General features: G+C 42.5%; 1 protein-coding gene and 1 long non-coding RNA gene across 7 annotated transcripts in view; one reads left to right on the top strand and one right to left on the bottom strand.

Moving 5' to 3' along the window:
• Positions 1 to 1,288, bottom strand: part of LOC148759209 (uncharacterized) — a 252,241-nt gene extending 250,953 nt beyond the window's left edge. For all 6 annotated transcript variants that reach the window (XR_016023062.1, XR_016023054.1, XR_016023053.1 and 3 more), the window contains exon 1: positions 73 to 1,288. This is a non-coding gene — a long non-coding RNA (uncharacterized LOC148759209). The remainder of the gene's footprint in view (positions 1 to 72) is intronic.
• A 184-nt stretch (positions 1,289 to 1,472) lies between these two features.
• On the top strand, positions 1,473 to 17,814 carry LOC148759208 (optineurin-like). The gene is made up of 4 exons (XM_088802423.1): positions 1,473 to 1,720; positions 9,000 to 9,176; positions 9,841 to 10,044; positions 13,936 to 17,814. Exons 2-4 carry the CDS (start codon positions 9,011 to 9,013, stop codon positions 14,013 to 14,015), a joined length of 450 nt encoding a protein of 149 aa, XP_088658549.1. The 5' UTR covers positions 1,473 to 1,720; positions 9,000 to 9,010; the 3' UTR covers positions 14,016 to 17,814.
• The last annotated feature ends 2,072 nt before the right edge of the window (positions 17,815 to 19,886 follow it).

Genomic DNA, 19,886 nt, shown 5'->3' with positions numbered 1-19,886 from the left:
TGAGCTTCCTCCAGTCCCACCCCCCTATCCCCTCCCCCCTCCCCAGCTTCTCTCATACTCAGTTCATCTTACCTTACTATGGTTTAAAATAGAAGAAAGCCCAGTGGAGTGTGACTCAGCCCAGGCACGCCTACCAGGCCCAGGAGGGGCGCTCTGGAAGTGAGTCTGGGGGCAGTTACTAACTCGCTAGCTGCCCCTGCTCTGCTCCCGGGGGTTAACCTCAGGGTGGTGTGAAGGGCCAGGCAGGAGGAGCCGGCCCGGAGCAGGCGGTCTAGATAGCGAAGCAGAATCCTGCGGGATCTTTCCAGGATGCCAGGAAAGGGAGCATATGCCTCTTGCCACTTGTATTAGGATTCCCCCGCATCCCCGTGCCTGCGGCTCATTTCCATCTCATCAGTGAGCAGCGTGGATGCTCATCCACACGCTGCTTATTCCCACTGATTTCAGCAGCGTCAGCTCCTTCATTCCAAAATCAAGGCTTCCAGGTATGACGTCCTTCTTGGTCTTCAGCGCAAACCGGCTCCCAGACACTCTTCCAGACCACCTGCAACCCCGCCCTAATTGCTGTTTTCCAGTCTTGCTCGAGGGTCCCATTGCCTGCCTGGTGCTCCGACCGCTGAGATCAGATGACTTCTGCATCAGGTGTGCTCGTTCCTGCTCACCGTGCTTACACTGCAAACTCGCGCGGTTCTCCCTCCTTCCTCGTCTTGTTTCCTTCCTTTTAATTCTGACAAATCCGGAAGCATCTTCCCTCCTCTGGTCCAGTAGAGCAATACCCCTGCTTCCCAGGTACAATCCAGGTCAATGCAGTAATCCCCCTGCCTGGGGCAGCTGACACATCCAGGAACAAAACCAGGTGTTTTGTTCCCTGGTAACAAAAGCGGAAAAAGCATCCCGCAGCCTTTTTGTTTATAATTAAAGGTCTATTTTAAGCGTAAAATCAGGTGGAAAGCCATGCGTGCTCAGTTACCTACATCCAGATGTAAGGCTTTTAATAGAGATCGACGCCTAGTTCCAAGGATGCTTGGGACCATCCTCCTCTTGCCACGGGGTGCAGCGACCCCCTGTGGATATGGATTTATATAGGGACCCCCGCGGGGAAGAACGACTCCGCACACATGGTTTAATTAATAATTTATTTTGATTAACGCCGTTCGTCACGGTTATCACACTGACACCTTGGCGCAATCCTCATTATCCCGGTCGGCGCCTAGAGCCAGCGGGAGTCGGCACAGGGAAGAGGGGCGGAAGGACACTTGGGGCAGGGCCCTCGGTGGGCTGGGGCCTTCGGAGGGCGGGGCCTGTCGGGGCGGGGCGGCCTGTCGGGGCGGGGCCTGTCGGGGCGGGGCCTGTCGGGGCGGGGCCTGTCGGGGCGGGGCCTGTCGGGGCGGGCCTGTCGGGGCGGGGCCTGTCGGGGCGGGGCCTGTCGGGGCGGGGCCTGTCGGGGCGGGGCCTGTCGGGGCGGGGCCTGTCGGGGCGGGGCCTGTCGGGGCGGGGCTCGGGACATTCCCCGCCGCGGCGGGGAAGCCCACACGGCAGTCAGCTGAGCGTCGCTGGGCGGGGTCGCAAGGCGGCAAGTCAGCCCGAGGCTCCCCGAGTCCCCGCCGCCGCCCTCCCGCGTGTCCTCTGGTCCGCGTTTGCATCCGGGTACCGAGCCTCCCCCGGCGGGCACGATGCCGAGGAAGCAGTGACCGGGAAAAGGCGGGAGCGCGCGCGCGGGGTGAGCCGGGCCGGGGGCGGGTAGGGGTTGGGCGAGGCGGTGGCTCCTTCTCTATCTACCCTGGAAGCTGTTCCCGCAGACCCCTTCCCTGCCATCCTGAGCCAGTAGGGGAGTGGGTGGCGAGGGGTGGGGCGTCCCCTCCTGTGGGAGGGTTTCCAGTTCCCGGCGGATCCTCACCTGGTGGGAAAGGGCCGCGAGGGCGGCCATCCCTGAGCGCCCTTCCCCCCTCTGCACCGGCCTGGCTGGCGGCAGGTGACTTTCCTCTGTAGGTCGCAAACGTGGTTTAAAGTGATACCCTCCCGCGGGTTGGGAATCACTGTGCAGCTAGTGCCTCATTACAAGGGAAGTGGTTCAGGGTACACCTTTGGGAGACGTGAAAAACTGAAAACTACTCTAGCTTTAGGAAACGGCCCAGGAACACTGGAGAACAAATGACTTCTCTCAGGTGGTGGAATACTGAACAGCCACCTGAAAGGAATCTTCATAAACCGTTGTGTCTAGTACGTGTGTGTGTGTGTGTGTGTGTGTAAATGTGTATATACATACTTTTATACTTGTATTTAGACAGAGAATGTGAATGTTTCATGAGGCTGAGGAATTGCTTTTACTGTTGGAGATGTGTAAGCTGGAGACAATAAACATGGAACAGAGAAAATGAAACCAGGTTCGTCTGCCTCCTCCACCAGGAAAACTGTTGTACGGAAATGTGTGCCACAGACATATTTAAGGAAAACCAAAGCTGTAGGCCCGTAAGGTGGTGGTAGGACATGGAAAGCCTGAGATCTGGTTCAGCAAGTGGCAATGTGAACGGCAAACCCCCCTTGCTCTTTGTCTAGGGGCCAGGCTAACCCTCAGGCCCTGCCCAGTCTGTAGTCAGCTGGGAGACCCTGAGGAGGCCGGGCCAGGGACCGCCCTGGAATGGACTACCCTGGAGAGAGGAGACAATGATTAGAGTCTTTGGGATGAACGGTCCGCTTTTCCACTGGGACGGTTTCAGTAGTTCTTTAGATATTGTGGACAGCATTATAAAAGTAGTGTCTTTTTGTAATTGACCTCAGGTTGCGTCTTATGCTATGGAATCCAAATAAACCCTCCAAAAACCAAAAGAAACTTATTGTTGAAAGGAACTGGTCATTGTATTTATTACCTTACTGTGGAAGCCCCCCCTTTAAGTAGATCTCCGAGCTCTGCTTCTTGTGAGTTTTCTAGATACTTGAACTGTGTGATAGGTTCTTTGGAATCTATGGAACAGTAAATACAAAGGAAAAGGAAAAAAGTAAACTTTGTCTTTTTGAAATTAACATCTATTTCATGCAGAAAAAAATATATTACAAGTTTTCATTGTTTTCACTTTGATGTGCATGATGATTGAATAACAGAATATATGTTATGAAATGATGTCCAGATACCTTTGCATTAAGTTGGTGCAAAAGTAATTGTGGCTTAAAAGGTTAAAAATGAATGCAAAAACCTCAATTACTTTTGCACCAACCTAATAGTAATATAAAAAACAGTACTAATTTTCAAGGTAAGTTTTAAAAGTTGAATTTAAGAATCTGGAAGTGAATGCCGTAGAACTGTAGTAAAACTCATAATACTAGCGTGTGGGTTTGTCACCTACACAGCAGGAAGTGTTTCATTAGTGTTAGACTTTAAAATACCTTGTTAAACTATATTTTCATATCATTTCAACAAACATTTCCTGAGGGCCTGCTGTGTGCCAGTATCTGGGAAGAATGAAATAGAGACCATGGCCTAAGTTGGACAGGAAGATGGACGGGCATGGGGTGAACACTTTGCAGAAAAGGGCCAGGGAGGTGGAACACAGGTGGAACGCGCTATTGGGTACACAGAGGAAAGAACGGGACATCTCCTTGAGCTGGACATTGAACTGTCCAGTGGCTGTTTGTCAGGGCAAAAGGGGGCCATTCATTTCAAGCACAGGGCAGAACACAGATACAAGGGCATAGAAGCAAGAGTGCAGGGAACTGTGAGCTCTGTAATGTCCTCTGGGTGTGAGTGGCATGGCGACAGGAGATGATATTGGTGACTAAGTGACAGACAGATCCTGAAAGGCCCTATTTGTCTCTCAGGAAGGAGCTGGACCTCTGTCTTGTATGGGAAGGGTTTTAAGCAGCCAGATGAGCTCATGTTGGGGAAAAAAACAGTGGGCTGAGAGGGAACGATCTGAGAGTCAGACTGTGTAGGAGGCTATGAAATTTCATTCAGCAAGTATTTGTTGGACCCCCAAATATACCAGGTAATGTTCTAGGTGCTGTGGACAAAATAGGCAGAAATCCTGTACTCTGTAGAGTGCAACGTTGATATCTATAGTCCAGACAATACAAGAAGGGTCTGACCTAAGCTGGCGAGGATGGAGAGGGGGCGGAAGTGACAGCCTTTGGTGACCCATTAGTGACCCATTAGACTTAGAGGAAGAGGAAATGGGAAGAATCAAACACAACTCCCAGGTTTCTGCCTGGATGATGAGGTGAAATCTATTTCCATTTTCCGTATATTAGCCAATTACAAAATCAGAATACCATTTCTGGCATAAAAGATGAGCGTTGTTTTTATCCGCCTAGAAGGATACGTACTTAGAGTTATTTCCCCAGGATGGGGATGGGTTTAGTTGATGCAGTCTTGGAATGTTGTAGTCACACAACAGCCTAGCCAACTGTCCCCCCGTGTCTTTCCTTAAGGAAAGAAGAGTGTGTGAGACTGTGCCTTTCTGGGACTTTGTTCCATCCTCAAGTTTACACCTTAGGTCTCTCTGTCTGGTCCCCAAAAGAAGGTTTGCAGCCAAAGACGGGTAAGATATCTCACAGGAGATACAACCTAAGCCAGGCGGAACCGAGTGGGGACCCCCAATGAGCTGCCTTAGAAAAATATGGGAAGGGGCCTTGCCTCCCCTTCCCCCTGCCTGGGAAAAGCTGTTGCCGGCTCTGGCTTTTCCCTGGCACCTGTTTGTGAGAGAAGTTACAAAAACAATAAAGATCAGTTCTTTCCACTTAGCTCAAGGGCACTGTTACAAAATAACCTTAATTTAGGACATTGTGGGACCTTGTGCTTCAGCTGTTGACTGACAAAGGGTACATACCTTAATTAGGACATTGTGGGACCTTGTGCTTCAGCTGTTGACTGACAATGGGTGATTGAGATAAATGTTTTTCTGTTATGATGTGTGAGTTTCAGAGACTGTGTAAGAAACAAGGTTGGTTTCTCTTGTTTTTGTATACCTATTCAATAAAAACCCCCAGTAGGCCTTATTCTGGGCTCCAGTCCTCTGAGACTGAGAGACCCCTGGCCTTCAGAGAGATTTAACTGCATTAAGTCTCTGTTTGTTTCTTTCTTAAAAACTTAACCCAAACCGCCCCTTCTCGCACCCTCACTGCCCCTGTTGCGCTGGATGCGACAGAATGTCACTCAGCTTCCTTGTGAACCCAAACCGGAATTTGCCAATAACCAGCTTTTGTCTCAGATCACCAAATAGGTTTTCACTGTTTAAAATTTCTTCATTCACATGGGGACTGAACCTATGAATACTTAATCAGCAAATTTGGAGAATCAACCACAACAGTGTAGGGTTAGACTTATTCTGTATTATTGTGCTTCCCCGAAAATAAGACCTAGCCGGACAATTAGCTCTAAAGCGTCTTGTGGAGCAAAAATTAATATAAGACAGGTATTATGTTAGATAAGACTGGGTCTTATAGTAAAATAAGACTAATAAGACCGGGTCTTATATTAATTTTTGCTCCGCAAGATGCATTAGAGTTGATTGCCCGGCCAGGTTTTATTTTTGGGGAAACAACGGTATTCCCACTGGTCCAATGTCTAGTGGGTGGAAGTCAGTATAAGGCAGATTTAAGTTCAATACAAAATGACTTTCTGACAATCAGAACGATCCTGTAATATAATGGGCAGTTGCCTGCTAAGGTCATTGCTCATAGTTTCTGTCATTGATGTCATTTACACCTGGTCTATATGACCATCTGCGGCAAAAGCCAGACAAGACTTATTTTTTCTTATTTTTCTTTTGTTCAAGACCAGGGTTAAATGTCTGATCCGCCATCTTGGGCCGCCAGGGCCAGAATAAGGAGTTGGACTGGATCATTTTAAAGCCCAACTCAGGGATGAGATTTAAGCTCATGCCTACAAAGTCAAGCCATTGCTATAACTACAAGTAGTTAAGCAATTCCAGAATTTATCATTCTGGAGTTAAGAATGATAAAAATATATAATCGGGAATTCAAATAGTGGATCTGGGAATAAAATCCCCGAGATTTTGCTTTTGATCTTTGGACCTTCTATGTAGCTCTCTTTCTTCCTCATCAGGGAAATCTTGACAAATCCCGTGTTAAATTAATTCAGCCTTCTGTAGTTAAATATCACCTTTGCTTGTAAATGACACATTTCAGATCCACATTAGTTGGACTTTTATGGAAAAATCTGGAATCAGGTAGAACCTTGGAATAAATGGCTTAGTGCCAATTTCCATAACCTTTGAAGATGCGTTCAAGGATGTATAATACATCTCTGTTTCATTGAAAGTAGCTCAAGGTGTTGTTAAAAACAGGGTAAGTACTCAGCTTCTTCTAAGTGGCATTCTAGCAAGAGACTTTTCACATATGCACTGTACTGTGATAATTCATAATGAGGCCACTTGAACTATTCTAAAATCATAAAGTTCTCTTTGAGTCACCACAAGTCAGTTAAATTGCTGTTAGTAAAATTTTGGTACTAATTTACATGCTTATAATTTTGGTATTTACATACTTATATTCAGCATACAGGCTAACTGTTTATTTACTGTGACGTCTGCATTACCAAATAATTTTTCCTAACAGTGCTGAGTAGCAAAGGCTTTACTATAACTAGGATAGGCATGTGTATTATTAGTGTGAGAGGGTGGCATGGCCCTGAGGCTGTTAGGGTGCATGTGTTGAATGGTATGGGTTGGACTGTGACCTTATTAGAAGCTTAAGAACACTTTTTGAGCTGAAAAGTACTGTAATGACCATTTGCTAGATAAGTCACATTTGCTACCCATCACAAGAGGTCAGGTGACATCTGGAGGTCACACATCTGGTTATTGGCACCCAGTGTTTATTCTACTGTCTCCCTTAGTATAACCCTATTTTTTTCCTGGTGTCCTTATACAATCTGGGCAACCTGGAAAAGTGAGAAGCACCAATGTAATAATTAGAACCTGTTTAACTTCTTTGTGGTGTGTCTGAAGACTTGGTAGAGGCATAAAGGATAGTCAAAGAGGAAAAATATCTGGGTGGTTTTCTTTCCTCCCTCTCTCCTCCCCTCTCCTTTCCTTCTCTTTCCCCTCTCTTGGAAAAACTATTAAGGAGAAATGTGTGCATATAATAAAATGGAACGAAACACATTTGTGGATACCTGCTTAGGTACTTTTTCAAAAAATCTGTAAAATATTTCCATTTACTTTTTTGAAGTGTAGTGTAATCACCGAATACCTGAGGAAATTTAATGTGGACAAGTAAATGATACACGTTACAAGGATTTTATCTTTAGGTCTATTACCTAGAATTTTAGTATTCCTCTGCAAAATTGATGGGAACACCGATACTAAGTAAAAACCCATTTTATGAAATGTTAGCACCAACATCATTCTGTATAAAACTGAATTTTACAGAGAGCCAGAAACTGGCTTTATTCAAATTATTTTTGTCCAAATTATTTTATGCAAAATAATCCAGATTATTTTATTGTGGAAAACAAAAGCAGTTCGTTCTCGTCCCCTGATACTATCAGAGAGCACACGTCAGCAGTATCCTCTTTGCTAAACAAATTGGGATATGGGGCACATTGGTGACTTCAACGGCTCACACTTGAATATTGTACTTTATCAGTGTTTTTTTACTTCCGACATTGCCATCTTCATTAAAGAATCTCATGAGAATGCCTTTCCTTGTGCTAGCTGCCCTAGGGAGACGTCACACAGGTGACACTGTTGGGGGCCTGCTGTCCCATCAGTAGTAGCTCCATCTCTGATTTCCTACAAGTACCTTTAGACCAAAGGCAGGTCGCCGGTCTCTTGGTTCCAGGGGACCCCCAGAGAGCCCAGGTGCCGCCTCCTGTTGGATCGGGAGGAAGTACCGCCCTGCATTAGTGTGTTTGGTTGCCTTTTCTTGTATGGGCACTGGGAGAGCACTCTTAGTCGTGATGATGCAGTGAGACATCAGAGAGTGGACTTCTCTCTCCTCGTCTTCACTGACTGCAGGGTTTCGTGAAAAGGCTTATCATCTTCTTCATGAAATGTGTAAAAGAAAATGTTTGCCTGTAGCATGTAGCCAGTGATGAGAAGAGAGTTCTGTTTGCCCAAGTGATAGGCCCTACAGAAGTGGAGTTGGGATACACTTGTCTCTTATTGACGTCGGCTTTGCCCCCGCTAGAGGTTAATGGTATGCTTAAAACAGTCTCAGAACATGCAATAACTAGGCGAGATTTCTTAGTCTTTTTAGTGTGCTTTGCAAAATGATCCAATATTGAAGCCTAAATATTCAGTCATCCCTTTATGTCCTATAGGTCTGGGTTTGGAGTCATCCTTGCTACTTGGTTGTGCCTCTTAAGTGACCTTGGAAGAGCTATAAAACCTCAGTGAACTCAGCTCTGTCACCTGTAAAATAAATATAATTGAGTTTCCGTGAGGATTAGAAACTGACGTGTCTGATGCAGTGATTCGGGACATAGTGAGCATCCGAAATGTGTTAGTTCTCCCTTTCTTCTTTGCCAAAAATACAAGAAATAAAATATGGAGATTAACAGCTTATTGAAATATACTTAACATACCATGCAATTCACCCACAATATGGAGACTCGAATGGAATGATGTGCATGGGAAAATCAGCTTATTGATGCTTTGCCCATATCCACAGATATACATATACATACATACATACATACATATATATATATATATGTGGAAATCCTCTTGAATGACTCTTGCTAAGATTCCTGATCATCATGATGCCGTGCCCTTTTGCCCTTTTTTTCCTCCTCCATTTCCCAGCTCCTCACTGTACCCCTTTACACACCCATATGCACAGGCATCCAAGTGCACACACATACACACTGAGCTAGGATAGCCTTTGTTTAAAAGAGTCAAAAAATATTCAAAATATGATGGGAGGGAAAGTAGGCAACTTTTGGAATACATATTAGCAATTGCTAATGGATTTGGGGTGATTCATGGGGAACCCTTGCAGAGGACGGACAGCTATATTTTCTGTTTGTAACTTTTCCATAGGATCTGTTGCCATGTCCCACCAACAGCTTAACTGCGTGACTGAAAAGGGGGACAGCCCCAACGAAACCACAGGAAATGGACCCCCCAATCTGGCTCACCCAAACCTGGACACATTCACCCCAGAGGAGCTGCTGCGGCAAATGAAGAAGCTCCTGATGGAGAACCATCAGCTGAAAGGTAAGCAACACCTGGCCCCCATGTTTCTCCATTCACCCTGGACCTTCCTGCATATAATACCCTTTGTAATAAGGCTTGTTGGTGAACTCCCTGCTCTCTGTCTGGTTCCCTGGGGGCAGAAAGAGCACAGAATTAAGCTTTCAGTAAGGCTAAAGCTGCTTTCATTGTTTACTTTTGGGTGAAGGTAAGAATAAAAAGTATTTTATGTGTCTGAGGGAAATGGCATAATGACATTTAGTTAATTTGAAAGGAAACAGAACGAAAGAAGGCTGCTATTATTGTAGAGTTAGTCCTAAATATCATTACTTTGTTAAGAGGAAGCATTCTAATATCTCAAGCCATGGCTTTTGGCAGGACCTGTGTTTGAATCTGGTTAGTCTTTGTAGTTATACACAGGTACTTGTGCTATATGGAGGTACCCAAATCAATTTTATTTTCTTGAGTCTTATGAGGACTAGAAATACCCTTAGACCCGCTGGTCCTGTCTGAAAACAAAAGCCCCTCATCTTGCTACAGTCTTCTTCTGGCTGACCCTTAGGCCCAGGCCCAACATGGCATCTTTAGATCCAGAGCCTCCTGGTGAAGGGGTCTGAGGGGCAGTGAGATTTATGAAGTCAGGTTCAGTCCCCTGGTGTGTGACACCCTCACTCTGAACCCCATACAGAAGCCATGAAGCTAAATAACCAAGCTATGAAAGGACGATTTGAGGAGCTTTCAGCCTGGACAGAGAAACGGAAAGAAGAACGCCTGTTATTTGAGATCCAGAGCAAAGAAGCCAAAGAACGCCTAATGGCCTTGAGTCATGAAAATGAAAAATTGAAGGAAGAACTTGGAAAACTAAAAGGGGAAAACAGAAATGTCATTCCAGGTGAGCAGACTGATTGGCTGTGATTTTATTTTACTAATATTTGTAGTATCTTATTTGTAGAACCTTATTTGTCTGGACTTCTAGATCAAAGCCTTTCATGGTTCAGGTTAGACAGATGTTTTGCATTACCTTGAAAGAAGTGTTCTTGCTGAGAAGATTGGTTGCAGTTTTAAGGGCCATGAATAATCACTGTTGGGGGAAAGAAATTTGTAAAGCTTTGACCGTATTGATTATAGTCAAAAGAATGTTGCAGTTATAAACTAACATTTTGTATTCATTACAGACAGTGCAGAAGGACCTCTACCTAGAACCATCCAAGTGTGTTTTTAGTGTGTGTCTGTGATATAAAATTGCATTTTAAGAAATCTGTTACTCAGAAGTGTTACTTGTTGACCTTGTCCTTCCCCTCTGTCTAAGATAGATTCATCACTTTTCATTGCACATTTACTTCTGAAAGATGGTTTAACAAATGTCATATTGTGATAGAAGATTATACAGGGTTGCCGTGTTTTCATTGACCCAAAGAACCTGGGAAATACGCTCACAGCCAAGAGTGGGTATCAAAGATGTTAGTGAAAAACAAAGCAGAGCACGTGAGCAGCCTCTGCCTGGTTGCTCGCGCTCACTGGGTATTATTTGTTTACATGGACACAACTGCTGTTCATTTTCTTCCAAACCTGGATCTTAACTCTTTGGAGGACAGAGCACTGGGTTGATTCAGGGAGGACGTAACTCCAGATATCAGTGATCTTTCTTGAGACTTTACCTTGAACTTTGATGATCTCTAATTCCTTGAATGGGTAAAGAATGTGAACAGAGAAATAAAATGGAAAGAAAGTAATGAAAAGGGGATGGTATAGAATAATCTAAAGAATGAAAAGTTGTTTAGAAAAGTATCAGTTGGTATCAGTGATCTACTCATCAACTCGTGCTCGTGAGACAATGGAAACATTGAACTTTAATACATTCATGTTAGTGTTGGAAATGTTTCACTGTGGATAAGGCTTACCACATCTGATGCTTCAACGTGTCTTCCAGTTGGAAGAGCATTAAGTCACGTTTGGGGGGAAATCGCTCATTGTCTGAATGTTTTTGAGGTGTAATACTCTGAAGAAATGATTACACCTGGGACATATGAGTAATTTTCTATTCTCTGGAAGAAAATGTCTTATATGGTTTTCCTCCCTTGGCTTTTGGGAGGTGAACTGACAGTTGGCTTCAGCCGGCTGGGACCTAGCACATTGAAGCCAAAAAGGAAGCTTCCAGAAGCAGTTTGAGATTGTCTGCCTGGAGGTTTTCTTACAGATCCCAGCATTGGAAGAAGTTGAGATCAGAAGTTGAAACTGTGGACAGCTTGTGTCAGTGTAGGCGATCTGTCGAAGTGAGCTACAAGCAGGACTCAGAAACGAGTCCTTGGGACACAAGACTTGGGTATTTGCGACAATGAGATACTTGGGGCTCTTTAATACCCTTGGTCATCAGCCTTCTCCCTCCCAAACTGTGCCTCCCGGGCTGACCCCTTGCCTCCCTTGAGGTGGTTTTTAGATTTAGGTGGTCATTTTCCTCACTTAGTAAAGCTCTCAAGGCCTGGGACTTGTCTCACTCATGCTGGCCCATGTTTGCCACTGTTCCCACAAGGGGGAATTCCCCCTCAGCATCAGGGCTTCTCAAGTGTTTTGTCCTACACAGGGAAGAGAGTTGGAAATTTCCTCTAGAGATCTGCCTTCCAATCCTCAGGGTGAGGCAGAGGCATTAATGGTTCTGTTTGATTTCACTGAATTATACTTTATATAATGTCTCTACAGAGTAGTTTTTAAATTTTAATTGCAGACTGCTAGGCGAAGGTCATTAGATAGGCTTTTCTTCTTGGATTATAGAATGGGATATCAACTGGGCACGTTGCTAGGACAGTAGGATGGAGATATTATCTAAATACAGAGAAAGACAGAGAAGTTGCTGTGTTTCACAAAGTCAATGGTAAGTGACTAAAAGTGAGGACAGTGTGACAAATGGTGGAATTGGGGCTGAGATCCTAGAAAATAAACCATGGGAGTTCTAGTCCAGGAAGTCAGTGAACAGACTCTCGGGGGTAAAATAGAGAGACATTTAAAGTGTTAGAGTACAAGGTGTCTATGGCCAAACAAATAGATTCATATTTTCTCAAAGGCATTTAAGAGATGCTCAGAATTGTGAAAAAGAAAATTAACCTGACAGTCGGAGGTTCTAGTGTCACGGCCTTATAGCCCTGGTCCTCAGACACTTGTTTAAAACTTCATTCCAGGAACATTCTTTTATAAGGAGACAGAAAAGTCAAATAAAGCTCTAAGCCTCTTCCTTTTTAAAAAAAAATAAAACTCTATTTCCTACCTTCCTGCCAAGGTAGTTTTGAAAAATCCATTCCATAAAATGTTCTCTAACAGATCAGGTGGGTAAATGTGAAGATTCCTAATGATCCTATGTATTCTTGCCTTCATCTGTTTGCTTCCTGGTTCCAGGCTCAGTGGTACCTTTCCTTGTATGTTTTCCTTCCTTTACATGTACGTTTCTTTGGTGTGAGTCATTACTAAGAGAGATGGCACAGGCTCTTAATCTTTCCTTGCAGACCTGACTCTTCCGTTTCACAAGGAGTTGCTTTGCTCAAAGTCCTGTGCTAGTTTCCCAGCAAGGAAATGCTGCAAATGAAGGAAGAGCATGATCTCGATGGTAGGAGGGGCACCTCCCTGCTGCAAGCTAATACCCGTCCATCAGTTTTTAACATTTCATGGACGAGCTGGTTTATGTTCCAGGCACATGCCCTTCTGATACTTTTTGGTTCCACTGTGAACCTTTGGGCCTGGTTACCATCCCTTAGGAAAGCTGTCACAGAGAGGGGTATGTGTGCGGTGCATGTCAGTTTTCTGATGTGTTGCCTCCTCTGACAATCTCAAGTGTACATATTTCTGGTGGTGCCATGCCCTCAAGAGTAGTGAAGGTGTCCTGAGGAGCAAATCAGAGAGGCCGAGAAGGTCAGAGCTGGAAGAGACCAGAGACCCTGTGTGCCATGTCTTTCTTTCTAACTCAAGTAAACTGAGGCCAAGACATTAAGTGAATGTGCTCATGGCAGCACGTACACTGATTAGCTGAGTGTGGAGTCGAGTCTGTTCTCCCTGCTCCCAAGTAAAACCTTGCCTCTAAACAGGGTCTTTCTTCCGACTTTGTCGTATGCAGTGATTGCATCTGGCTGAACACAACACGTACTTGATGTATTGGTGAAATATTAATGTTTATAGAGCCTGAAATTTAATTTTTTTTTGAGCTTTCATACCAGCCTCTGAACTTTCAGTTTGCTTATTTCTCACCAGACTTACGTTTAGCATCTTAAAGTACCAACCCAGAGTATTATAGTATCCAGACTATATACCTGGGAGAATTTTGGACCTTTCATTGTGTTTTGCTGTTACTGTGCCAAGTGATGTCCTTGATGCTTTGGCTTCTAAGTGGACATGACAGGTATGGGGAGCGAGGGGGTGGGTGTGCACTTGTGGAGTAAAATAAAAAAGCAAGAGGTTGAATTTTGGCAGCATTTTATCCTTATTTTCTGATATTCTGGACTAAAATTTGCAAGTCTACCATTGCCAAGGTCTGGTATCATAATATCAGATTATTCCAGCATGCTGAGGAAGCCTTTCTTTCATGAGGTTATTTTAATTTGCTATTATTTGAATACAGTAAAATGATATGAAAATGTTATGTCAAAATAAATTGCCAAGGACAAGCTGGAATATTCTGTTGTAAAGCATAGGTGACAAAGATGTTGAAAAACTGCCTTCCCAGTGGGTGTGGAGCACTTGAGTTTGAAAGCCAGGTTCTTAGTTTGATTAGTTAATTTGCTTTGTTCCTCGTCATTTCCAGGACCCCACTGGGGACCCCAAGGCAGTAGCAGAACAGGAAATGGTACATCTAAAGACCCAGGTGGCGTGCCTTCAAGCTGAAAAGGCAGATCTGCTGGGCATTGTGTCTGAATTACAACTCAAGCTGAACTCAAAAGGCCACTCTGAAGACTCCTTTGTTGAAATTAGGATGGCTGTAAGTGTTTTGGCTTTGGTTTTGTTTTAAGCAAATTACAAAACCTCACCTGGACAGTTGATACAAATACCACCATTTCTTTTCAACACAGAGGAGCCAAGTAGTGGGAAAATTTCAGTGTAGCAAAGATAAATTGGCTCTTATTTCTTAAGTATCACATAATGCTTGTAAGGGTGATCATTGCTGAAATGGAAAAATATCGACTACCTTTTATGACAAAAGAGATCGTCCTTCTTTTTCCCAGTATGTCCTGACAAATGGCCTTCTCAGTATTTAACAACCAGTAAGTCAGTGATTAGTTGCCAAGACTAATGTTTTCTACGTGGGTATCAGGTTGACGAGTTCCTCCTAACTAAGGTAGGGCTGAAACCTAGAACTAAAATCCCTGATACCTGAACATCCTGGCTTGATTTACATACTATGTAAGATATGATGAAAGCACATCCCAAGACTCAGCATGTGTTTTTCTCAAAGAAGTAAGTTAATCTTCATTTTCAATAATCACAAGAAATAGGGGTGTAGACAGTATAAAATTGATTCTGAAAAAATTAGGTGGTTTGTGGGGAGAGGGAACAGTAGATTTGTCTTTCTTTCATTGTTTGTCAAGTTTAATATGTCACGTAATTTGTGTTTTCTAAACAAACTTAAACTGACAGCCAGTAAGGAGAGGGGAAGTGTGTAAGAAGTGTGACCCAGGAGAATTGAGAAGCAGCAAGGAAATTCAACCCGAATTGGAAAATTCGCCCTAGAAAATGAAAATAAGCTGTAGTTCAAATGTAGGTCAAAACACTGTGGATGAGTGAGTGGTATGACAAAGGCTCTCCTTCAACCCTGCACCAAATGGCTCCTAACCCACGTACTTGCTGAGCCAGGAACTGAGCCTGTGCACCAGTGAAGTCTGGCAATTTCTAAGATACCAATATTGTTTGTTTTACTTTTTATCACCACTAAGTTCTTTTTTAAAAACCAGTTTTGCTGTCACACAGTTTAAGAATCGGTTGTTCCACAACTCTGTATAGAAAAACTGCAGCTCCTGGGCCACGCCCCACCTGCTTTTCCTGCTTCCCCAGATAACCACTTTCAACAAATTTAGCTGGTTCTTTCCATATTTACCTCCACGTATCAGGCTTAAATTGCCACTTAAAATATCCCCCCTGTTTTCAACATAGTTTATTGATCTCCCACTATGAAGGATGAATATTTAACTGTCTTTCATCCCCATCATCGTCATCACACACACATGCTAGACTCACTAAGATAAAAAGAGAGAAGACACTAATTAACAAAATCAGAAGTGAAAAAGGGGAAGTTATCATGGGTGCAAATAGAAAGGATCATCCGAGAATACTATGAAAGACTATATGCCACCAAATCCAATAACCTAGAAGAAATGGACAAGTTCTTACATACATACATATAGCCTTCCTAGGCTGAACCATGAAGAACTGGAAAATCTAAACAGACTGATCACCAGTAACGAAATTGAACCAGTCATCCAAAACCTTCCCAAAAACAAAAGTCCGGGACCAGATGGCTTCACCAGTGAGTTCTACCAAACTTTCAAAGAGGATCTAATACCAATCCTGCTCAAACTCTTCCAAAAAATTGAAGAAGAGACAGTACTCCCTAACTCATTTTATGTGGCCAACTTTACCCTGATACCAACACCTGGTAAGGACAACACAAAAAAGAAAACTACAGACCAATATCTCTGATGAATACAGATGCAAAAATCCTAAAACAAAATTCTAGCAAATTGAATGCAACAATGCATTAAAAAGATTATCCATCACAACCAAGCAGGGTTCATCCCAGGGGCACAAAGATGGTTCAACATCTGCAAATCCATCAATGTGCTACATCACATAAACAAAATAAAGGACAAAAATCATATGATTATATCAATTGATGCAGAAAAAGCATTTGACAAGATACAACAGCCATGTATGATTAAAACACTTAATAAAATAGGTATAGAAGGAAAATACTTGTACTTAATAAAGGCTATGTATGACAAACCCTCAGCTAATCTCATAATTAATGGTGAAAAACTGAAGCCCTTTGCTCTATGTTCAGGAACACGACAGGGCTGTCCCCTATCACCTCTGCTTTTCAACATAGTATTGGAAGTCCTTGCCAGAACAGTCAGGCAAGAGAAAGAAATGAAAGGTATCCAAATTGGGAATGAAGAAGTTAAATTATCACTCTTTGCACATGACATGATGCTATATATAGAAAACCCTAAAGACTCCCCCCAAAAGCTATTAGAAATAATCAATGAATATGGTAAAGCTGCCGGCTACAAAATCAACGTACAAAAGTCCATTGCATTCCTATATACTATCAATGAAATCTCAGAAAAAGAAATGCAAAAAACAATTCCTTTTGCAATTGCAGCAAAAAGAATAAAATACCTAGGAATAAACTTAACCAAGGATGTGAAAGACCTATATGCTGAAAACTACAAGACATTTTTAAAAGAAATTGAAGAAGACTCAAAGAAATGGAAAGACATTCTGCGTTCCTGGATTGGAAGAATCAACATAGTTAAAATGGCCATATTACCCAAATCAATATACGGATTTAATGTAATCCCCATCAAAATCCCAATGGCATTTTTTAAAGAAATAGAACAAAAAAATTAATCAGATTTGCTTGGAACCACAATAGGCCCCGAATAGCCAAAGCAATCTTAAGAAAAAAGAACAATGCTGGAAGTATCACAATCCATGACTTCAGCTTGTACTACAGGGCAACAATAATAAAACAGCATGGTATTGGCAGAAAAACAGACACGTAGACCAGTGGAATAGAATTGAGAACCCAGAAATAAAACCACATAAATATGGACAGATAATTTTTGAGAAAGAAGCAAAAATACAATGGAGAAAAGGTAGCCTCTTCAATAAATGGTGCTGGCAGAATTGGAAAGCCACGTGCAAAAGAATGAAACTGGACTGCTATCTGTCACCGTGTACCAAAATTAATTCAAAATGGATCAAAGACTTAAGCATAAGACCTGAAACAATAAACTGCATGGAAGAAAACATCGGCACTAAACTTATGGACCTTGGTTTCACAGAGCATTTTATGAATTTGACTCCAAAGGCAAGGGAAGTAAAAGCTAAAATAAATGAATGGGACTATATGAAACTTAAAAGCTTCTGCACAGTAAAAGAAACCATCGACAAAATAAAGAGGCAACCAACTGAATGGGAGAAGATTTTTGCAAACAGTGCCTCCGATAAGGGGCTAATATCCAAAATATTCAAGGAACTCATGCAACTCAACAACAAAAAACAAAAAAACAAAAAGTAAGAGAAGATTACAGACAGCATTATCGAATTAAGACTTTTTTTGTTGAAAAAAAATGCAGTGATCATCTCATTAAACATTCACAGTGTGAGATGTGATTTCTCCTTAACCTTGGGAATCAATTCTTCTTGGAAAGCAATTCAAATTACCATAAAACATTTGTAGCTGACTGAGGCCTAAGTTACTCAAGATGAGTTACTTGTAACTCCCTACAACTTCTTAAGAAATTATGGAGAGTTAAAATGGGGAACAGATGAGAGACTATCAACTGAGAGGTGACTTGTAGTCATTTTATAGAAGAAAGTTTTGAAACAATCATTCAAGAAATAGTAGAAAATCAAGTGCAGATATGTGGCAAAGTCGATGACAATAAAGGATGCATTTTTGAGACTCCTGGTGCTTTTATGTTTGTTCTTCATTCTGAGTAATTCAAGGTTCCACATTCTAAGACTCTGCTACAGTATCGATGACATTTTATTGCAACTGAATTTATTTCAAAAGTTGATACTGGTTTGGGGTTAGCCTATTGTCAGTCGACTTCCTTCGTAACCAAATTATACTATCTTACTCGTTCAGAATGATGATCGCACAGCAAAACTGGAAACTGCATCTTCAGAATGTCTCCATCTGTGGGGTGGCCAGTTGGCTCAATGGTTAGAGCATCGTGCTCATAACACCAAGGTTGCCGGTTCGATTCCCGCATGGGTCAGTGAGCTGGACCCTCCATAACTAGTAGATTGAAGAGAACGATTTCACTTGGAGCTGAGCTGCGCATCGCACAACTAGATTGGAAACAATTACTTGACATGGAGCTGATGGGTCCTGGAAAAAACACTGTTCCCCAATTGTTAAACAAATTTTGTTTTAAACAGTTTGTTTAAAAAGGATGTCTACAACTTGTTGAAGAAAATCAATCTTAACAGGAGTTATTATCTATAAAGGAGTACAAAAGTCATGTGAAAAACTAGAGAATAAAAAGAAGTGGAGATAAAAATTATTAAACCTCAAAATTCATATAGTCACGAATGAGGTGGAAAAGCGTGAAGCAGAACACTAAAAATTCTGGGATATTGAAGACTGTGCAAGGCACGATGTACTGGAAAAAAAATTTTAAATTTATTTTTACAGGTTAATTCATTGATTTTTAACATGCCTTAATTCATTTCACTGCAAATTACATTTTTGATATACATATTGTATGTCATTCCTCTACTCCCGTTAAGAGCAGTTACATTTTTATTTTTAGATTTTGGGAACTAAGGTGGTATTTGCTTCTCTTTTTTAATATTTCAGTTCCCATCATTATTATCACTCAGTTAATCTGTGAGAATCATTCTTTCTGGAAAATCATTTTATTTTTAAGACCAGTTGATATAAAACGAGACTATTAGGTAGTAAATAAAAAGGGTGGTTTAAAAATTGCACCATACTCTTAGATTATTAAGTCATATTGTTCAATTTGTAAAATTTAAAATTAATTCCCTTTTTGGAACAGTCAGATGAGATGATTCAAAATATTTTCATAATTCTGATTTATTTCAATCCATATTGATGATGATGAATATTTTAAACTTCAGGTTTTTTCACATTTAAATTGCCTTCCGAATCATTTAATGCAAACAAACAATATAATTCACATGACAAATTTTTAAAAAATTTTCTTCTCAACAGATTCAAAATAAGCATGATAAAACTCAGAAAACTTCCTTCACACAACTGAAGGAAGAGACCCTCAGGTCAGTTCATAACATCTGCCTTTTGCTGTGCTCACCTTTCATAATCCTTTCCCATTGAGAATGAGCAGGATCTGTCCCTTGCCTCTAACGCTCAGAATGTGGCAAAAAGTAAAGGAATTTTGCACATGTAAGTAACTCAGATCATTGTGAGTCAATCAAAAGGGGAATGAATCTGAGTGAGCCTGATTTCATCAGCTGAAAACCTTTAAAAGAAGAAGAGCCCTGCTCCAGGAAGTGAGAGGCTCCCTTGGCTGCCTCCTGAAGTCTCAGCCATCCTGAGTGAGCGCACATGGCCACGAACCGTGAAGGGCTCTGCCATAGGCTGAATGCTCATGTCATGTCCCCCTGACATTCATAGGTGAAGTCCTGATGCCCCACGTGAAAGTCTTTGGAAACAGAGCCTTTGGGAGATGATTAGGTCGTGAGGATGGAGCTCTCATGAATGGGACGAGTGCCCTTATAAAAGGCCTAAGAGAGAGCCCTTGCCCCTCTGCCATGTGTCACAGCAAGAAGACCGGTGTCCATGGACCAGGAAGTGGGCCCTCACCAGACACTGAATGTGCAAATGCCTTGGTCTTGTATCATGCAGGGAGTCACACGGGGTCTCAGCCCCACTCCCCACATAAGAACGGAGGACATGGTGAGGCCAAAAAGGAACACCCATGGAGCCATAGCTAAGGGAGTCATACCACTATAGTCTCACTGGCGGCTGGGTTGGAGACACAG

This window comes from Rhinolophus sinicus, chromosome 1 (assembly GCF_057876585.1).
Source record: "Rhinolophus sinicus isolate RSI-liver-muscle chromosome 1, RSI-T2T, whole genome shotgun sequence".
In the NCBI taxonomy this organism is placed as follows: domain Eukaryota; kingdom Metazoa; phylum Chordata; class Mammalia; order Chiroptera; family Rhinolophidae; genus Rhinolophus; species Rhinolophus sinicus.
The sequence above is the reverse complement of the archived record's forward strand: the minus strand, read 5'-3'. Positions and strand labels throughout refer to the sequence as shown.

Coding starts and splice junctions, on each gene's coding strand:
- LOC148759208 (XM_088802423.1), top strand. CDS start 9,011: ATGTCCCACCAACAGCTTAACTGCGTGACTGAAAAGGGGGACAGCCCC. Junction 9,177..9,840: donor GGAGAACCATCAGCTGAAAG/GTAAGCAACACC, acceptor AACCCCATACAG/AAGCCATGAAGCTAAATAAC. Junction 10,045..13,935: donor AAACAGAAATGTCATTCCAG/GTGAGCAGACTG, acceptor CGTCATTTCCAG/GACCCCACTGGGGACCCCAA.